The sequence below is a fragment of the Serpula lacrymans genome (genome assembly GCF_000218685.1).
Source record: "Serpula lacrymans var. lacrymans S7.9 unplaced genomic scaffold SERLAscaffold_8, whole genome shotgun sequence".
Classification (NCBI taxonomy): domain Eukaryota; kingdom Fungi; phylum Basidiomycota; class Agaricomycetes; order Boletales; family Serpulaceae; genus Serpula; species Serpula lacrymans.
In genome coordinates, this window is record NW_006763297.1 from 2,100,882 (window position 1) to 2,116,243 (window position 15,362).

The window sequence follows — 15,362 nt, forward strand, 5'->3', positions numbered from 1 at the left end:
TAAGTGCAACCGATAATGCTGGAGAGTGTGTTGTAACATGATGCGGTCAGTTGACAGTAGGATCTTGATTTGTACAGTGGGATCACAGCCACCACCATCAGAACCAACAAGACCTGCGAGGACATTCAGCCACACAACCCAAGAACTTGGCATTTTCACCGCCACAAATTATTCTGTTCCGCTAGATCCCACAAAAAGGCTCCTTTTGGCAAGTGTTTGTTGCAGCATCATGATGAATGGAACTGCAGGTAAAGTCTGTCTCTTTTACGGAAAATGATACAATCATGGTCACAGCATGATGCCCCTTGAGTAAATTGACCAGTACTCATATTAGTATTACTACTAGTAATGCAGCCCAACTCTCCGGATAGGAAAGCCTCCCCGTTACCATTGCCACTCACGTTACTGATCATTCAGATAAGCCCCGTGTATTAGTACTAGCGGGGCAGAGAACATGTTGTCTCGAGCTGCATTCTCTCGCAACTTGTACCTTCCTGGTTGGTTGTCTCACAGGTCTAAGTACCCCATCAAGATTTTGTGTAGGGCTGGCAGATTGTTCGAACGGGTTTTGCTTGCCTTGAAGGGACAGAATTATGGGTGAGTTTGTTCTGTCTTCTCATTTCTGTCAAGTTGTTCACTTACAAATACTTCTTCTTGGTGTAACAGATAATCCCAACAATCTGGACAGTCTTTTGGCTGCCGCTAACACAGATACGCAGGTTTTTGATTGTGCATTGCTCCAGGTCCTCAATCTCTTACTGCTTGATTTATGTGAGTACCTATGTAAAGCCCTGTCAGCACTGAACTCATTTTGAACTTTTTTTTTTACACTTCCCGCAAGATCAACAGAATCTGAATATCACTCACTTGATCCAGCCAGCATCCTCAGGTCCACAGTTTGACACATCTGCATCCCCACCAATGCTTGCTCCCGATGTTGTATCAGCGAGAATGGTTGTTTTTCTTCTGCTCACTGAATACGGTAAGCATTTAAAATATAATGGATGTTCCATATTGATTAACTTGTTATAGACTTGCGTCACAATACAAGTCTTGGGCCAATGTTCTCCCCGGCCATCCAACACTTCATATTGCAATCCTCGCATGTTGCAGTACCCCAGACTCCACTGAATGACTTGCACGGATTCCCAGGAAATGATTCCAGCCAGGACTTCAACATGAACGACACATTCTCCAACTATGGAATACGGGGGTTTCAATCACAAAATGTCTCGTTTAACGACTTTTCTAGTATACTAAGCACCTCTCATCTCATTCCTGCTCGAGCTGTATCTCCCAACTCCCAAGAAGCCAGTGTTCCATCAGATCTTGTTACAGCATCAATAGCGTCAGCTGAGTCTCAGGTGGTGTGGTCTCCAGATACTCAAGATACCAGCTTGTCCGCAGCGAACACAGATGTAGGACCAAGCAACCACAACGAAGACTTGGACGCGCATGCACTCGCTGATTTCAACATCACATGGGACGTCAGAGAGCAATTGGCTGTACACCATTACAGTGTCAAAGACCAAAACCACCTTATTTTTGCCCGACAACAATTCTGCGTTGACGTGATGTTTGCTCAGGAGAGGGGCACCATCATAGACGATATTGATATGGTTCAAAGCACACAAATACGTAAGTTTTCTTTTGCACTTCTCGAATCATCCATCCCATATATTTGATTGCTACAGTACAGATGCCAGCGTCCATAGCACTGGACGTCGTTCATTTAGCAGGGACCAATATTGTGTTTGAACTGATGCACATCTGCGCTCTCAAGATCAGGGCGGGTGTCATCCATATTTTCCCCCTACAGTCAATTGTTGAAGAGAGGGAGATGGATGGTCATAGCATAGCAGCATACTCAAAGGAGAGGGCCTCGATTGGCATTCACAACTTCAAATTCTTATTCAATGATCATGGTTCTGGGGTGGGTGTGTCTTTTTTTCCTTCACGTTCTTACTGACTAGTAACAAGCCTCGTATCCTCAACCCTCAAGTGCTGAAAGAGCCGATGATGGAGCTATGTACGAGAAGGAAGGAAATGTTGCTCGATGGCAATAGGTGGATGTATTTCAAAGAGGTCTCGATTCATTTTCTCTGCAATATCATGGCCTCGGTATATTCTCACTCTCTACTGCTGCTTGACAATACTAACATCTTTTTTGCAGTATATTTTTGTCCTTCACAACATCAAGGGTGAGCCAATAATGTATAGTGAATCCACTTTCAATGCATGGAACAAAAAGGCCAAAAGAATATTGCTCCGAGGATCTAATTGATAGGAGCTGCTTCATTTACGACAAACTGACTGGCCTGAGAAAATTCAGTAGGTGTCTTTATTCGTGATCTCTGCTTGCTGATTTGTCTCGACTTGTTCTCTGCAGAAAAATAATACAAAGCTGAGGTACCAGGTCCTCTTTTTTTAGCGTAATAGTGTAACAAGATGTCCATTCTACAAAGCTTGTATATACTGGTGTTTGCTTGGAACTTTGATCCTTGTGTTTCTTTGAACTTTTGATCCCGAGCGCGAGCCTCAGTGATTAGTTGGACTGAACGGCGCCAATGCGACTATGCACTCGAACCTCAAAGTGCTCAGACAAGCTTATACTGATGGCTATATTTTCCTACCCAAACTACAATACTTGGTGCAGTCATTAGCATCAGGATCCCATTTACATACATGCTGAGCTTCGTGTATAATTTTTTTATAGGTGTGCGTCATATCTTCTGATTTATTGAAAAGATCAAAACATTCAGACATTTTTATATTGACAGGTTTGATTTTTACATTTGAACCGTAATACTTGGTGCAGTCATTACATCAACAGCTCATATTTGTATACTATAAGCCAACTCACAGCTTTGTGTAGATTATTTTACAGGTGGAATCAAAGTAATGCCATATTGTCCAATCTATTATATAGCTTTGTCACCAACCAGTATACTGGGTAGGTCTCACAGCGGCTATACATATTTCTAACAAGCAAAACCTTTTTTGGTTCTGATATACAGTAAGTGAAAACAGATAGCAAGGATGTCCGTTTTTAGTGATGTAGTTGCATAAGACTATATCTGGGTAAACAGTGTATCAAAACTATACTACAGTAAAGTAATATGGGTGTATGGGACTGTACTTCAGTAAACAGTATATTGAAACCATACTATAACATACTACTATGGTCATATAAGACTATACCTTAGTAAACAGTGTATCAGAACTAAACCATAGTACAGTAATATGGTCGTATAAGACCATATTTTAGTATATAGTATATTAAAATCATACTGTAAAATTACTACTATGATCATATAGGACTATACCTTAGGAAACAGTATGTCAGGACTGTACTGTAGCATAGTAATATGGTTATATGGGACCATACTTCAGTAAACAGTATATTAAAACTATACTATAATATACACTATAGTTCCATAGAACCATACTTTAGTAGACAGTGTATCAGAACCATATCATATTTAGATTATATGGTTTCACAAAACCATACTTCAATAAATAGAATATAGAAACTATATTGTATTTGGGTAATATGGTTGCATAAAACTGTACTATGATAAACAGTTTATAAACACCATACATGTTTTTTTTAGTATGGTTTTGATATACCATTGCAAATGTTATGGTTATATAATACTATATCAATATGGTTGCAGAAAACTAAACTAAAATACAAATATATAAAAATACAAATACAGGATTTGAGCTTAAGGCCTCATGGTATTGTAAGAGCAAGACAACCAGATTTAACCACTGCACTATTACCACTATATATATTGTCTTATTATTATATGCTATAAGCCTATAAAGTTGTCTAGTTTTAATGGACTTAAAATAATTTTGTGAAAAAGTGTAACAATATAGTTTCCCCACACCATATCCAAACAGTATTATAGCACCATACTACTTATATGGTTTCTCAAAACCATAATAATAAAATAATTTTGTGAAAAAGTGTAACAATATAGTTTCCCCACACCATATCCAAACAGTATTATAGCACCATACTACTTATATGGTTTTGAGAAACCATAATAATAAAATAGTGCATAAAAACCATTTCACACAATATAGCACCTAAAACCATATTATTGTATAGTTATCAGATACTATTTCAGATATAGTTTCTACAAACCATATTGGTAAAAAATAATATAGTGGTATAAAACCATATCATAACCAACACATAGGTATGATTTCTCTAAACCATAATAATCCACTTGTATAGTTTGTACACACTGTACAGGTACTTTTATACATTTATTTAAATACCTTGAATATAATTTTTATTCATCTTGTGGCTCAGTGGTTTAGTTGTCTACTCAGAATATTGACTGACCACAAGGCCTTTGGTTCAATTTTTGATGGTGGCAATTTTTTTGAAATACAATGAGATAGTCTCTAGGAACCATATCTCTGAATTAATTCCAGCCGGCTGTGAGTGCAATGTGGCTAAATGCTGTATACATCCTAAAGTGGTAGACGTGAGCGTTTGAACAGCCGGGCCTGCGTCGCCTGCCCCGAATGAGTAGTGGTCAAGCCAGTCAACTCCAGCCACATCTAGTGTCCAAATGAAGTCAAGACCGATAATTAAACGCCAACCATGACTTTGAGACATTGCAAACATACACATATCAACTACGGTTACTAGTAAAAGGGGGTCATAATTCGTACACCCAAAACTAGAAATGTCTATGATCAGCGGCTCAGTGCTAAACAATACTATTGCAACATGCAAAGCACCAGTCATCGTCTTAAATGGTAACAGACATGGAGCTAATGAGTACAAGTTATGTCACCAGTGAGTCCTTCGTAATAACAGCTCGAATAGTCCATTCCTGGGGATCGTCATAATAATGTAAGGCATTGTACAGTATGTAGAAGGTGATGATGGTGTGTGGGAAATCATGGATGAGAACAAAGTACTTGGCAAGCACTTTAACATCCATCGTACTTTGAGTTCCGCGGTCTTGTATATCCTGCTTGCTCCCATGTCGTAAGGTTGGGATTCGAGTAAGCGTTCAGATGGCTGCACAGTGATATATAAGTCAGGTGTTGGACAACGAATCTAAATGACCTACTTCTGTATATAGTTAGCAGTAGGATAGCTCGGCGGATCACAGTTTATGTTGTTCACTCCTTGCCTCTGATATACGCGAACATAGTCAACATACATCGAAGTTGGGAACTTCATAGCGGCATAATCTTGCTCTTGGAAGGACGCTATAGTGAAAAAATGACATATAAACATTGTATTCCCTGAGACATGAACAACGTATACGCACGTGCCAACCCCAAGTTAATGATGATATGCTAAAGAAGGCGTCAGCTTGCAAATAAACGTGTAAAGCTTTAGTGGCTAACCATAGGTTCTTCGGGAATTAGACGTGATGAGATATCGACAGTTGTGTCGGGTCCGATGGATGCTGCAGTGACAGTCCAAGAGGGCTCAGCTTCGCTGTACCATGTAATGTATCCATCGCCTCGATTACTCGGGTCTGACCAGTATTCGAACCCATAACTGGCGAAGTTGTTCCCACCATAGTTTGCACTGTCAATGGGAGTAATTGCAGACACAGCTTGCTGATAAGATCCCCCTGTGTATGAATTGAGGATGGTTCCCTGGCCATGTAAAGTCGTGGGGGGCGTGGAATTGTCGAATTCGTATTGGTAGTTGTATGGTGCAACCTGCATACTCTGAGACACTTCGCCTTGGAACGGCGATGCATATACGTTCACTTCAGTTTCGAACATATCAATCTCAGGTACACCTCGACCAATGTTTACACTAGGACCAGGGTGGTCACCACCTGGACAGGTACAAGCCGAGTATCGTTGACCTGGTTGAAAGCTTAAGGGTCCGCCTGAGAGGCTACCGGTTGTTGCAGCTGCGGGTACCCCAGCTGGACTGGTCTGATTAGGGAATGTTCCGGTATCACACGCAGCATAGCTGTATGGCCACGTTCCTGCAAAGAAAATTGAGCTTAATCAATGAGAAGTACAGTTTCGCCACATACCATCTGTAGTAGCACCATAACCTGCTCTACCCTGTAAACATTGACTTGTGATTAGTACATTCATCAAACAGGCGTATGAAATGACACACAAGATTACCCATGGTCCAGGCAGCTGTTGAAAAAATCAGCGGGAAAGGTCTCGCTATATACTGTGGGACCTACCAGGCCAAAACCCAGGACCATTGGGACTACCAGGCATACTGACAGACATTTCGATGTAGCCCGTAGTGAAGCATAATTTATTCCAGGTGGTAAGCATCCCTGAAAAAATAATTTAACAAAAAACACAGATTAAACAGGTGAGGTACTTACCACTTTTGAAGTTCAGATTATTGATAGGTTGCTCTGTTATAGTGATAACAAGGTGTCCATCTTGCGTAGTGATAGCCTGTCGAAGAACCATAAGAAGTGGATACCTCGCTGTTTCAGATAACGAGACATACCGATGGATCATACCATTCCAAATCTCCCGTAGGCCTATCATTATTATTCATTGATCAGATGGGATTAACAGGGAGATTAGAGCCGGAGCACTAACCAATAATGAAAGTTATCGGCTTCCCAGAATGGATCGTCACCCGGCCAGAAAGTACGTCCATCGGTATTAAACTCATCACTGAACATAAGTTCATAGGTTAAACCATCGCTTCCAGTGCGATAACGAGCTGATGATGGTGTCTGAGGGTCAAGAAGAGTGGGCATTCCTGGTAATTGGGGTATTTGCCCGGATGCATTAATTCCTCCAAGATTGTAACCTGGGCCATTGCTTCCCACAGTTTCGTAGAAATGGATGATGGGATATCCAGCGAAGAGCGTGATAAGCCCAACTACTAAAATAAAAAGAGCAGAAGCGTTCGCCCATCCACGACCTGAGAATAGTGTAAAAGATCTGTCCAAAGCAGCGTCTCTTATAGGATCTGGATTGTGCAGCGCATCGTCGAGATCCGGATCCCTTGTATCCCACGCAAACGCAGGCACTGTGGATGAATTGCCAACAGGGCCAGGACCAGCAGGGTATTTTTCGCCAGTAGTCGCGGACGACACCTCAGAGGGAGCAGCACTGAAACGAGAGGGATTGTGAACACCATTGTCTCTTGCAGACGAAGGATTATACTTTCAAGAGATAATTAGCTAACTGAACATGACTTTTTTAGTAGAGATGACACACCGAGTATGGACCATAGCCGCCCCCAATGACACCACTGGCGACACCTTGTGCTATCGCGCCTCTACCTGACTGCATTTGGCTGCTCCCCGAAGCTGAGCGGACAGGTATCCGTGATGGATTGAATGGCGCCTGAGCCCCCTGCATGTTGTTGGATTTAGGACTTTGGGGGACAGCGTAATACTCCTGGGCACTTGATGGAGGCGGGCGTCGTTGCTGCGGGACCATGGGCGTTTGGTGAGAAGGACGGTAAGGAAAGTTCAGACACTGGGAGGCACAGCTCCCGGCTTGGACATGCCGCAGTCAGTCAGCCTCCACATCCTCTCACGGTTAGACCACTACTATTTTAGACGAACCCGGTGTGAGACCGTATCCCGCTTCTGCCGCAGAACTCACCATGCTGCATCCACGCGTGTATCACCAAGACATCATTATGCTGTAAGTACATTGATAGGGTTGTGTTCAGACTACCACTGCACATCGTGAATTAAACTAGTTGCATATCATATTTACATGTTCATTTTGCACACCGTGCCCCCACCCGTGTTACCATCAAATGCAAAGAAGTTCGCAATCGGGGCTTCGCGCGCGGCCAACGCCTTCAGTATATCCTGCGCCAACATACCTCCCACAACAGCACAGACGGGTGAAAATTCGTGCGCAGCTGTCGTTGACATCGTCCTGTACACGATCACAATTAGGAATATATATAAACCACAGAATAAAATAGACAACGTACTGGATGAGCTCCTGGGGAATGCGTGTAATAACCTGACTATTCACATCAGCCGCTGACAGTATAGAGCTCGCGATCGTCTCCAGCTCCGGAGCGTTCTTTTCATCGTCGGGTAGCTCACCCTGGTGTATCGACTGGTATTCCCAAATAGCTTCACTCTCGTATAAATGCCATATCTCGGCACACATAATTTCTTCAACACATACCTATAATCGTCAACAATATCGCGGGATTTAGCTCCTTAGTTTGCCTTTTCGTCATATTCGTCCATCGATGCCGCAACGCCATGTGGAGCGGTGAGTACTGAGCGGTCGCTTTCACACTTCTTGGCGCATCTTTTGGTGCAGATCGATCCCTATTGTTAGTGGGTGGGTAAACATCAGCACCAAAATCGAGAGAACAGGGAAAATAATAAAGGAGACATAAACACTCACGGTGAGATAAAATCATGTTTAAGTAAATCGCAAAAAATATAACCCAACAGCCCAAACGTGCCACCGGCATAAAACAATTTTCCAAATCGTCGACAAGTCTCGTTTATTCGAACCTACAGTAGCAACACAAAACGGATCTTACGACGCTCGATGCAGAACTCGAAAATAGACAGACTCACAAGATTGTCACGATCCCAGTCAGTCACACAGACTAAATCCACGTTTTGCACCAAACCATCCAGATCTTCTCCACCGAGAATCGAAGTCGTCGAGATAGTTTCAACTGTCACGAGAGGATTTAGGCTTTCGACCCGAGCCTTTGCTGCATCGACTCTCTGTCAGGGGAGTTAGATCAAGTACCGCCGATAAAAACCCTCAAAATGTCCGCAACCATAGCAAGGCAAAGGAGAAGGAGAAGAACACAACGTGCCTTTTTCCCAACATCTTCATCTCTGTAGAAAAATCCAGCGCCAAGGTCCTCTTCACTGACATCTTCGCTGTCAACCATAACCAGTTTTCCAATGCCAGCCAGAACGATATTTTTGATGGTTTCTGTTGCAACACCCCTTAACCGGATCACCAGAATGGTCGCATTTCGCATCCTGTTATATGATTTAGCCCCATTTCGTATACATTATGACTAGCTGGGATTTCGCTAAATTCCACCACACCAGGTAAACGGTAAGACACAGATTGCACCCACCTTTGTTGCGCTTCGAGGCCCCAAAGACGAATTTGACGGTCATACACCGCTGCTTCATCTGTACGAACGGCAAACGGCAAGTATGGGGGTTGAACAGACAGGGGGACGAGTACGTGAGAGTGCGCTTAGTACATGGATATGATGAGATACATACCTTCCGTGATCTGAAGTGGGTTACTTTTGCTTCCTTCATGGGCAGACATGACAGGGTGGTAAATATGACAAACTTTGGATACGGTTGGTGGTTCAGGAACTTGCAACTCAGAGTGATTTCGCGTGTTCCTAACACCTGAAGTAACAGAAATCTCAATCAATAGCGTAATTTCAGCTTTACAGTGTCTCGCTCGAGGATATCTGTGCTTTCGCCCTGCCTTGTGAAATGGCCAAGTGTGCAGTTAACGAGAAGGATAAGCGCCGGGGGCGATAGCGGCCGGAGTGGCCATTGGCGCCGATATTACAATCACGTGGCTTTGGGCGGCACGGATGCAAAATCCAGGAATTACAAATTCCGAGTTGAACCTTGGGGTAGTGGCCGATCGAAGCCTCGAGACGCCAACCAGCATTGAGAGAAAATAGCAATCAACCGCATGCACCGAAGCCTTGGCAATTGTACACGAGGTATAGATTTGACTCGGAAAAGGAAACCCTTGAGAATTTGCTACATGGTTCACTGCGTACACAATAATGAAGATGGTAGGATATGGGAAAGGAGAGTGGGGGTATGATCAGCAAGAGAGCACATAACCCAACAGACTCGAAAGTCGTCGAAAGATAATAACACAGCTAAATATACAACGAAAAAAGTTAGACCATAGGCATGCCATCGCCGCTAGACGTTCCATCTCTATCATCATCAAGCCTACGTGTATCACTCAATCAGCTTCTCACGAGTAAAAGATTAGGGTACAAGTCACTCACAGATAGTTCCGTTCAATTTCGGAAAGGATGGATAAGAAGTCCCCTAAAAATGCCGTGGCCGTCAGCAAAGACAAACGCATCGATGAGGTGCAACGAACATAAAAAGGCATGAGCCCGGGCCGCTGAAGCTGGGGCCGTCTCGGCCTTTCGTACTGCATCAAGCAGTGTAGATGCAACGAATCGCACTTTGTGGACCTGAAAACGTATCTCGTATCAATGCAACGAGACACATGGGAGGTATAGCGGATCTTACCAGTGACGGGCCGTTCGTAGCGATGGATTGTATGGGAATACTGAAGCGGTAAACGGTGTAAATACCGAAAGGCCAAGCTTGTTGACACGAGCTTACCTGTGAAGAATATTGAGAAGGTCGCTAGCAACGGCTTCCCTGTCTTCAGCTACTTGGTGTTCATCGATGTTGCCCTGCAAAGACGTAATCAACTCGTCGCGGTATTGTTCAATGACAAATCGGACAAGTTGCTAACCGAGCAACAAAAGTTAACCACTGAGTATGCAGGTCGCTCGACGATCTTCACTTACCTGAGTCACGTAAAGATTAGCCTGCATAACCAAGAACGGGTTAAGCGCATTAGCGCGTGAAGCTTTGGGATTCTCAAAGAAATCTTTGACTTCTGCAAAAGTGGCCTGTCTGAAACCAGCTCCACCATAATCTGGGGAAAGATTAGAATGTTGTCTTGTTTGTTTCAAGCGCAGAGGTTCAGGGGTGTGAACCAACGCTGCCAAGATACGCGAGTGAAGAGACTGGACTTCCTCCAGTCTCGCGGTGGCAAACTGCCCTTGTGGAGGAGAGCGCTTGTCAACCCGGATGCGAACCAAGATTTCACCGAGCAATGCAAAAATCCTTGAGATATAGTTCAAGCCAGAAACTAGCGCAGTTTTTCCATGCGGTTGCGGCAGATATGCGCTAGGGGTGATGCTATACAAAAGAAGATAGGGGGGAGCCGATTTAGCGGGTTAAACGTGGTTAATCTTCGGTTAGATCACTCACTACTCGTCGTCCAGCTCTTTCGGAAAATGTACTGTGCAATCTTCGTCGCGAAGGCAAATTGGACGTCCCAGTAATATTGACATTGACTTATCCGCTGTCAATCACAAGATCATGTAAGTGACACCTCGATAGAAACTCGGGACGAATGCATAGGGAAATGCCTACCTCCGAACAATAACCAGAACGTCCTTCGTCGGACTTCACATTCGATAGGATCTAGCCCTTCATACGAAGCCTCCTCATGCATACGCAAGGTCACTGCGATATGTGCAGCCTCGCCAAACGCCGCGTGCTGTGTAGCGTCGTGACCTTCACAGAAGTGATAGACACAATCGCTATAAATGTCATCAGTAGACTCGTAGTGGCCGTTCAATGCGAGAACTCACAAGTAACGAACGACAACATGCATGGAAGTAGGAGGGTCGTAGGACGCTATAGATATATGTCGACTTGCTTCATAGCAGGTTTGTGCCATTTTGCGGACTACAGAACGTTCCATGGGAAGATATGACCTCGGTACTTGTACCAACGTCGACGCTACAGTGGACATAACTAGAGCAAAAAATAGTGGATCCCGTTCCTCCCTTCGAGAGTGTAGGTCAGCCATGAAGGACGGCTTGTGAATGCATGGTGTCAGAGGATATACAAAATCAAAAAACAGCGCTATGATCAGTGAGATAGTATCGCGAGGTGCTATATCTTCCAAACGATGTGGCCGATAGTAGTAGGACAGAGGAGGTATGGCCGTTGGGGGAAGCACAGGGAGCGGTTGGTGATGTTTGTATGACCAGTTGTAAGCGGAGAATGCACCGTAGGGCTCAGGAGATGAATATGACTGTGTATCTTCGTTTTTTGTTGACGGGTGTGAAAGCAGTGAATTGCCATTTGATTCTGACCCATGAGGGCCACCGTAGGACGCGGAAGGGAGAGGACCAAGAGGTGGGTAATGATATATGTCAGCAGCAATAGGATAACGAGAAGGTGGGAGTGATGCAGAGACAGGAGTTAATGAGGGCTCCAAAAAAGAAGAGGAAGCTTGTCCTGGAATCGAGGGAGATAAACTTGGCTGCGTGGGGCTGGCAAGAGTTTGGTGAGCGGATATGGGTGAGACAGATGTATATTCTTCGTTTGGATTCTCTTGCTGAGCAGCAGCCGCAGCAGCAGCCGCCTCTTGTAGGCGACGCAGGTAGCTTTGATACCGTACGTAAGGGAGAAGATGGTGGAATGTGGAGAGGAGACTTACAGATTAGGTGGACCTCTTTTCTTTGGCTGATAATCATAAGTGCAGGGGATGCCTAATGCTATACAGTGCTTGCAAGATTGCTTCGGATCATCAGGATTTTCTCGAGCGCATCTCACTTTGCGTGCTCTGCAGGCATCACAGCCTGATGGAGATGTAAGGAAATGACCAAATTATCAGGTAAAGGAGGGCAATACGCACTCTGAGATTGCCGCCTGTTACATAAAAGCAAAAGAGGAGTCAGCTCGGTTGATTGGAAAGACTAGAAGAAATATGACATGGAATGTACAAAATAGTATGGAACAGGGCTGAAAGAGGCTAGATGATGAGAAGAGAAAGAGAGTGAAGCGAGATGCAGGACAGAGAGGATGCAGAGGAATGAGAAGGGACTGAAGATGGACGGAGAAAGCTCGGTCTAAATGAGCAACGCACTTTCTCTTGCTCTTGCTGTTTTCGGCGGGGGGTTCCTTTGGGTTGCCGTCGTCGGAAGGAGGTGTGCCAGAATTAGAGTCTTTTTTTGCGCGTGCGGCAGGCATCGTCTGTGTAGGAAAGAAACAACAGAAAACGGGAGGAGAACAAGGGGAGTGGGGCGGGGCCTACACGCGTGTTATCTGACAGTAAAAGGAGGTTTTGAGGGGTGTTGTTTGGGTGGGCCAAGTGCAGCTTCTTAGTATTAGACGAAAGAGTCAAACAGCTCAAATCTGGATACCCTCTGAAATATCTGGACGCGATGGCAGCGATGGCAGCGATGGCAATATACGCCAAAGACCAGCCATGTGGTTCACCCCAGTTTGGTTCCAACGCTCGGCTTGCCCAAGATCACGAGCCACGGCCAAACACCGGGGTTACCCCACACCCCATATCGGGACACACACAAACAGACGACAACAGCCCTACCATTTCCTCATTCGCGGTCCTTTGGCTGCTCGCTGCAGTGGGTATACCCGCATGCCGTTCTCCTTCTTACGAACCTGTGCCTTGTCGGTACCGGTAAATAAAATAAAATTCATGATCTCCAAATCTAACCGAGCCTTGTTCTCTGTAGCATCATGTCGATAATTAAGTGTGAGACGTATTCTAGTCTATCCTATCCTACTATTCTGTCCGCTCTATCATCGCCCGTCCTGGCTTCTCCCTCAGCCGTCCAAGCATCAGCATTCCACGGTCACGACTCAGCCACCCTGCCTGATAGTGTCTGCGAATCATCGACGCTATCAGCCGCCGCTGGAACGACTGCTCCCTATCATCCCACTCCGTCTTCGCCTTCACCAGCATGTCCCAAAACTTGAATGCCATCACAGGTTCATCAACGTGCAGCGACGCAAATATACAGTATTTCCCCGTATTCGGCGTGCACACGATCTCCATGTCCTTCATCGACCGTATGATGCCCATTGCCCGGCGCAGATTCGTCTTCAGCGTTCCCTTGTCCTCGTCTTCCATTTTGACACTCGCTCTGATCAGCGCAGCCACAGCTTTCAGTGACAGTTCTCCGCGGTCCAGTTCTTGAGCCCGGTTGATCAGGCTGCATACCAGATCCATATCGCCGTGAACAACGGAGTGATGAAGCACCGTCCCAAACGTTACAGCATCAGGGGACACGCCTCTCTCTATCATCCGTTCAATCATCCCTGCTGCATTCCTGGGTGAATATTCTGCCATCGCTGATAATGCAACATTGATGTCATGTGTGTCGGGTACCTCCTTACGGTCCAATATAACTTTGAACGTGTCAAAACCGTCCGAGACACGCCCAAGCACAAAATATGCCCGTGCCAATGCCGTTAAATGATAGTGGTCTGCATCCTCCAAGGGTTCAATGGACTGACGAAACTCCCCAAGTACACGGAAAGCGAACTCGCTAAATACGTCCAACTGTTGTTCGTAGTATTCCCGGTTCAGACTCTCGACTCCTTCAGCCTCATCATCTTTCCCCACCTCCATGTTATCCACCTTTTTCCTGGTGCGTGAGATCAAATCTGAGAAAAGGCTGACCACACGTATCATAGCAGCCGCATTGCCCACGACGACATCGCGGTCTCTTCCCTGGGCATATCTTTCCCACAGCGCTCTCGCTTGTACAGCAAAACCGTGAGCGGCAGTTAGAATTATAAAGCTCGCGCGATCTTGCACAGGGATGAGCTCGAACCCATCGACGACTTGTTTCGCGAGCAGGCGGGCGAGATGCATATTTCTGCTGCCCGTGGTGAGATGGTCCATGAACCAAGTCAAGGTAGGGCCTCGAGGCGGCGGATATTGGACGCGCTCCAATACAGGGGGCAACTGAGTGTGTTTGTAGAGTAGTTCAGCAATAGAACCTTTTTCCAATCGCTTTGCGCGTTCGTAAAATAGGCGGATCATCCCGTCTGGGATGATAAAATCGGGAACACGAATATCTAACTCACGCATCAACGAGCCAGCGATAGCGAGGTCTCCGATAGACGGTGAATCGAGAGCAGTATACAGAGTATCCACGGATAGCTCAATGACTTCAGCGTCAATGTTTTCGTGTGTTCTGATGACTTCGACGAGTAGAGCAATAGCACGGCCGTGCCAAGTCCAGTGAAGGCTTGCCCTGACGAGGGTTGACCTGATGATAAACGCAAAATTTTGGGACGTGTTCTTCTTCATATATTGAATTGCTTCAGCAGGAACGTGATGGCTTTTTACGAGGAGTTGAAAAATCTCTAGCGCCTGTATGTCTCGACCGGCTTGGAGCAGTTTGTGCACCAGACCAAATGCAATATATACTATTGGGGGAGGATGGTATGTCATTGACCTCATTCCCTTGGGTGCTGGAACCGCACGAAGGGGTAGTCGAAAAAGAGGATACAACATATCCAACAACTCCCCATCGGAGGGTGAGGAAACTAGGTCATCGACCAAAGTCTTAATCAGCCGCAGGACAGCCGCGTGTGGAATTGACAACAACAACGAGGCTGAGCGGAGCAAATTGAGTAATGATACTTGTCTTTGAGTTGGGATAAGAATGGGCTGGTCGGGCTCATGCGACAAGAGCAGTAGAGCGGCTCGTCGACGGTGCATTTCATTGCTGACGTACCCCTCCACCACGTCTGCAGCAAGGTAATCCATAATGATAGACGATCTATGTTGGTACG

General features: G+C 45.3%; 5 protein-coding genes across 5 annotated transcripts; 1 reads left to right on the top strand and 4 right to left on the bottom strand.

Annotated features, from left to right (window-relative positions):
• Window positions 1-593: 593 nt before the first annotated feature.
• SERLADRAFT_409203 (uncharacterized protein) lies at window positions 594-3,441 on the top strand (the record flags this gene model as incomplete). Its single annotated transcript, XM_007319718.1, has 13 exons — window positions 594-597; window positions 667-771; window positions 842-982; window positions 1,033-1,638; window positions 1,695-1,937; window positions 2,003-2,066; window positions 2,174-2,201; window positions 2,717-2,718; window positions 2,888-2,953; window positions 2,990-3,016; window positions 3,090-3,114; window positions 3,319-3,337; window positions 3,434-3,441. 13 exons carry the CDS (start codon window positions 594-596, stop codon window positions 3,439-3,441), a joined length of 1,338 nt encoding a protein of 445 aa, XP_007319780.1.
• Window positions 3,442-4,603: 1,162 nt separating this feature from the next.
• Window positions 4,604-7,479, bottom strand: SERLADRAFT_470640 (glycoside hydrolase family 16 protein; the record flags this gene model as incomplete). Its single annotated transcript, XM_007319719.1, has 11 exons — window positions 4,604-5,050; window positions 5,103-5,244; window positions 5,307-5,334; window positions 5,386-5,987; window positions 6,039-6,069; window positions 6,128-6,150; window positions 6,201-6,299; window positions 6,351-6,426; window positions 6,482-6,515; window positions 6,577-7,151; window positions 7,207-7,479. The coding sequence occupies 11 exons, from the start codon at window positions 7,429-7,431 to the stop codon at window positions 4,960-4,962; spliced, it is 1,926 nt and encodes a 641-aa protein (XP_007319781.1).
• A 156-nt stretch (window positions 7,480-7,635) lies between these two features.
• SERLADRAFT_470642 (uncharacterized protein) lies at window positions 7,636-9,492 on the bottom strand (the record flags this gene model as incomplete). The annotated part of the gene is made up of 8 exons (XM_007319720.1): window positions 7,636-7,884; window positions 7,943-8,090; window positions 8,146-8,294; window positions 8,374-8,486; window positions 8,553-8,708; window positions 8,804-8,975; window positions 9,077-9,134; window positions 9,231-9,492. The coding sequence occupies 8 exons, from the start codon at window positions 9,277-9,279 to the stop codon at window positions 7,713-7,715; spliced, it is 1,017 nt and encodes a 338-aa protein (XP_007319782.1).
• Window positions 9,493-9,797: 305 nt separating this feature from the next.
• SERLADRAFT_450312 (uncharacterized protein) lies at window positions 9,798-13,006 on the bottom strand (the record flags this gene model as incomplete). The annotated part of the gene is made up of 12 exons (XM_007319721.1): window positions 9,798-9,935; window positions 9,995-10,037; window positions 10,093-10,189; window positions 10,248-10,287; window positions 10,344-10,474; window positions 10,535-10,931; window positions 11,004-11,097; window positions 11,169-11,338; window positions 11,390-12,193; window positions 12,247-12,388; window positions 12,445-12,458; window positions 12,676-13,006. 12 exons carry the CDS (start codon window positions 12,777-12,779, stop codon window positions 9,881-9,883), a joined length of 2,091 nt encoding a protein of 696 aa, XP_007319783.1.
• Window positions 13,007-13,229: 223 nt separating this feature from the next.
• SERLADRAFT_470645 (uncharacterized protein) lies at window positions 13,230-14,707 on the bottom strand (the record flags this gene model as incomplete). The annotated part of the gene is made up of 1 exon (XM_007319722.1): window positions 13,230-14,707. The coding sequence occupies one exon, from the start codon at window positions 14,650-14,652 to the stop codon at window positions 13,339-13,341; it is 1,314 nt and encodes a 437-aa protein (XP_007319784.1).
• Window positions 14,708-15,362: the final 655 nt, after the last annotated feature.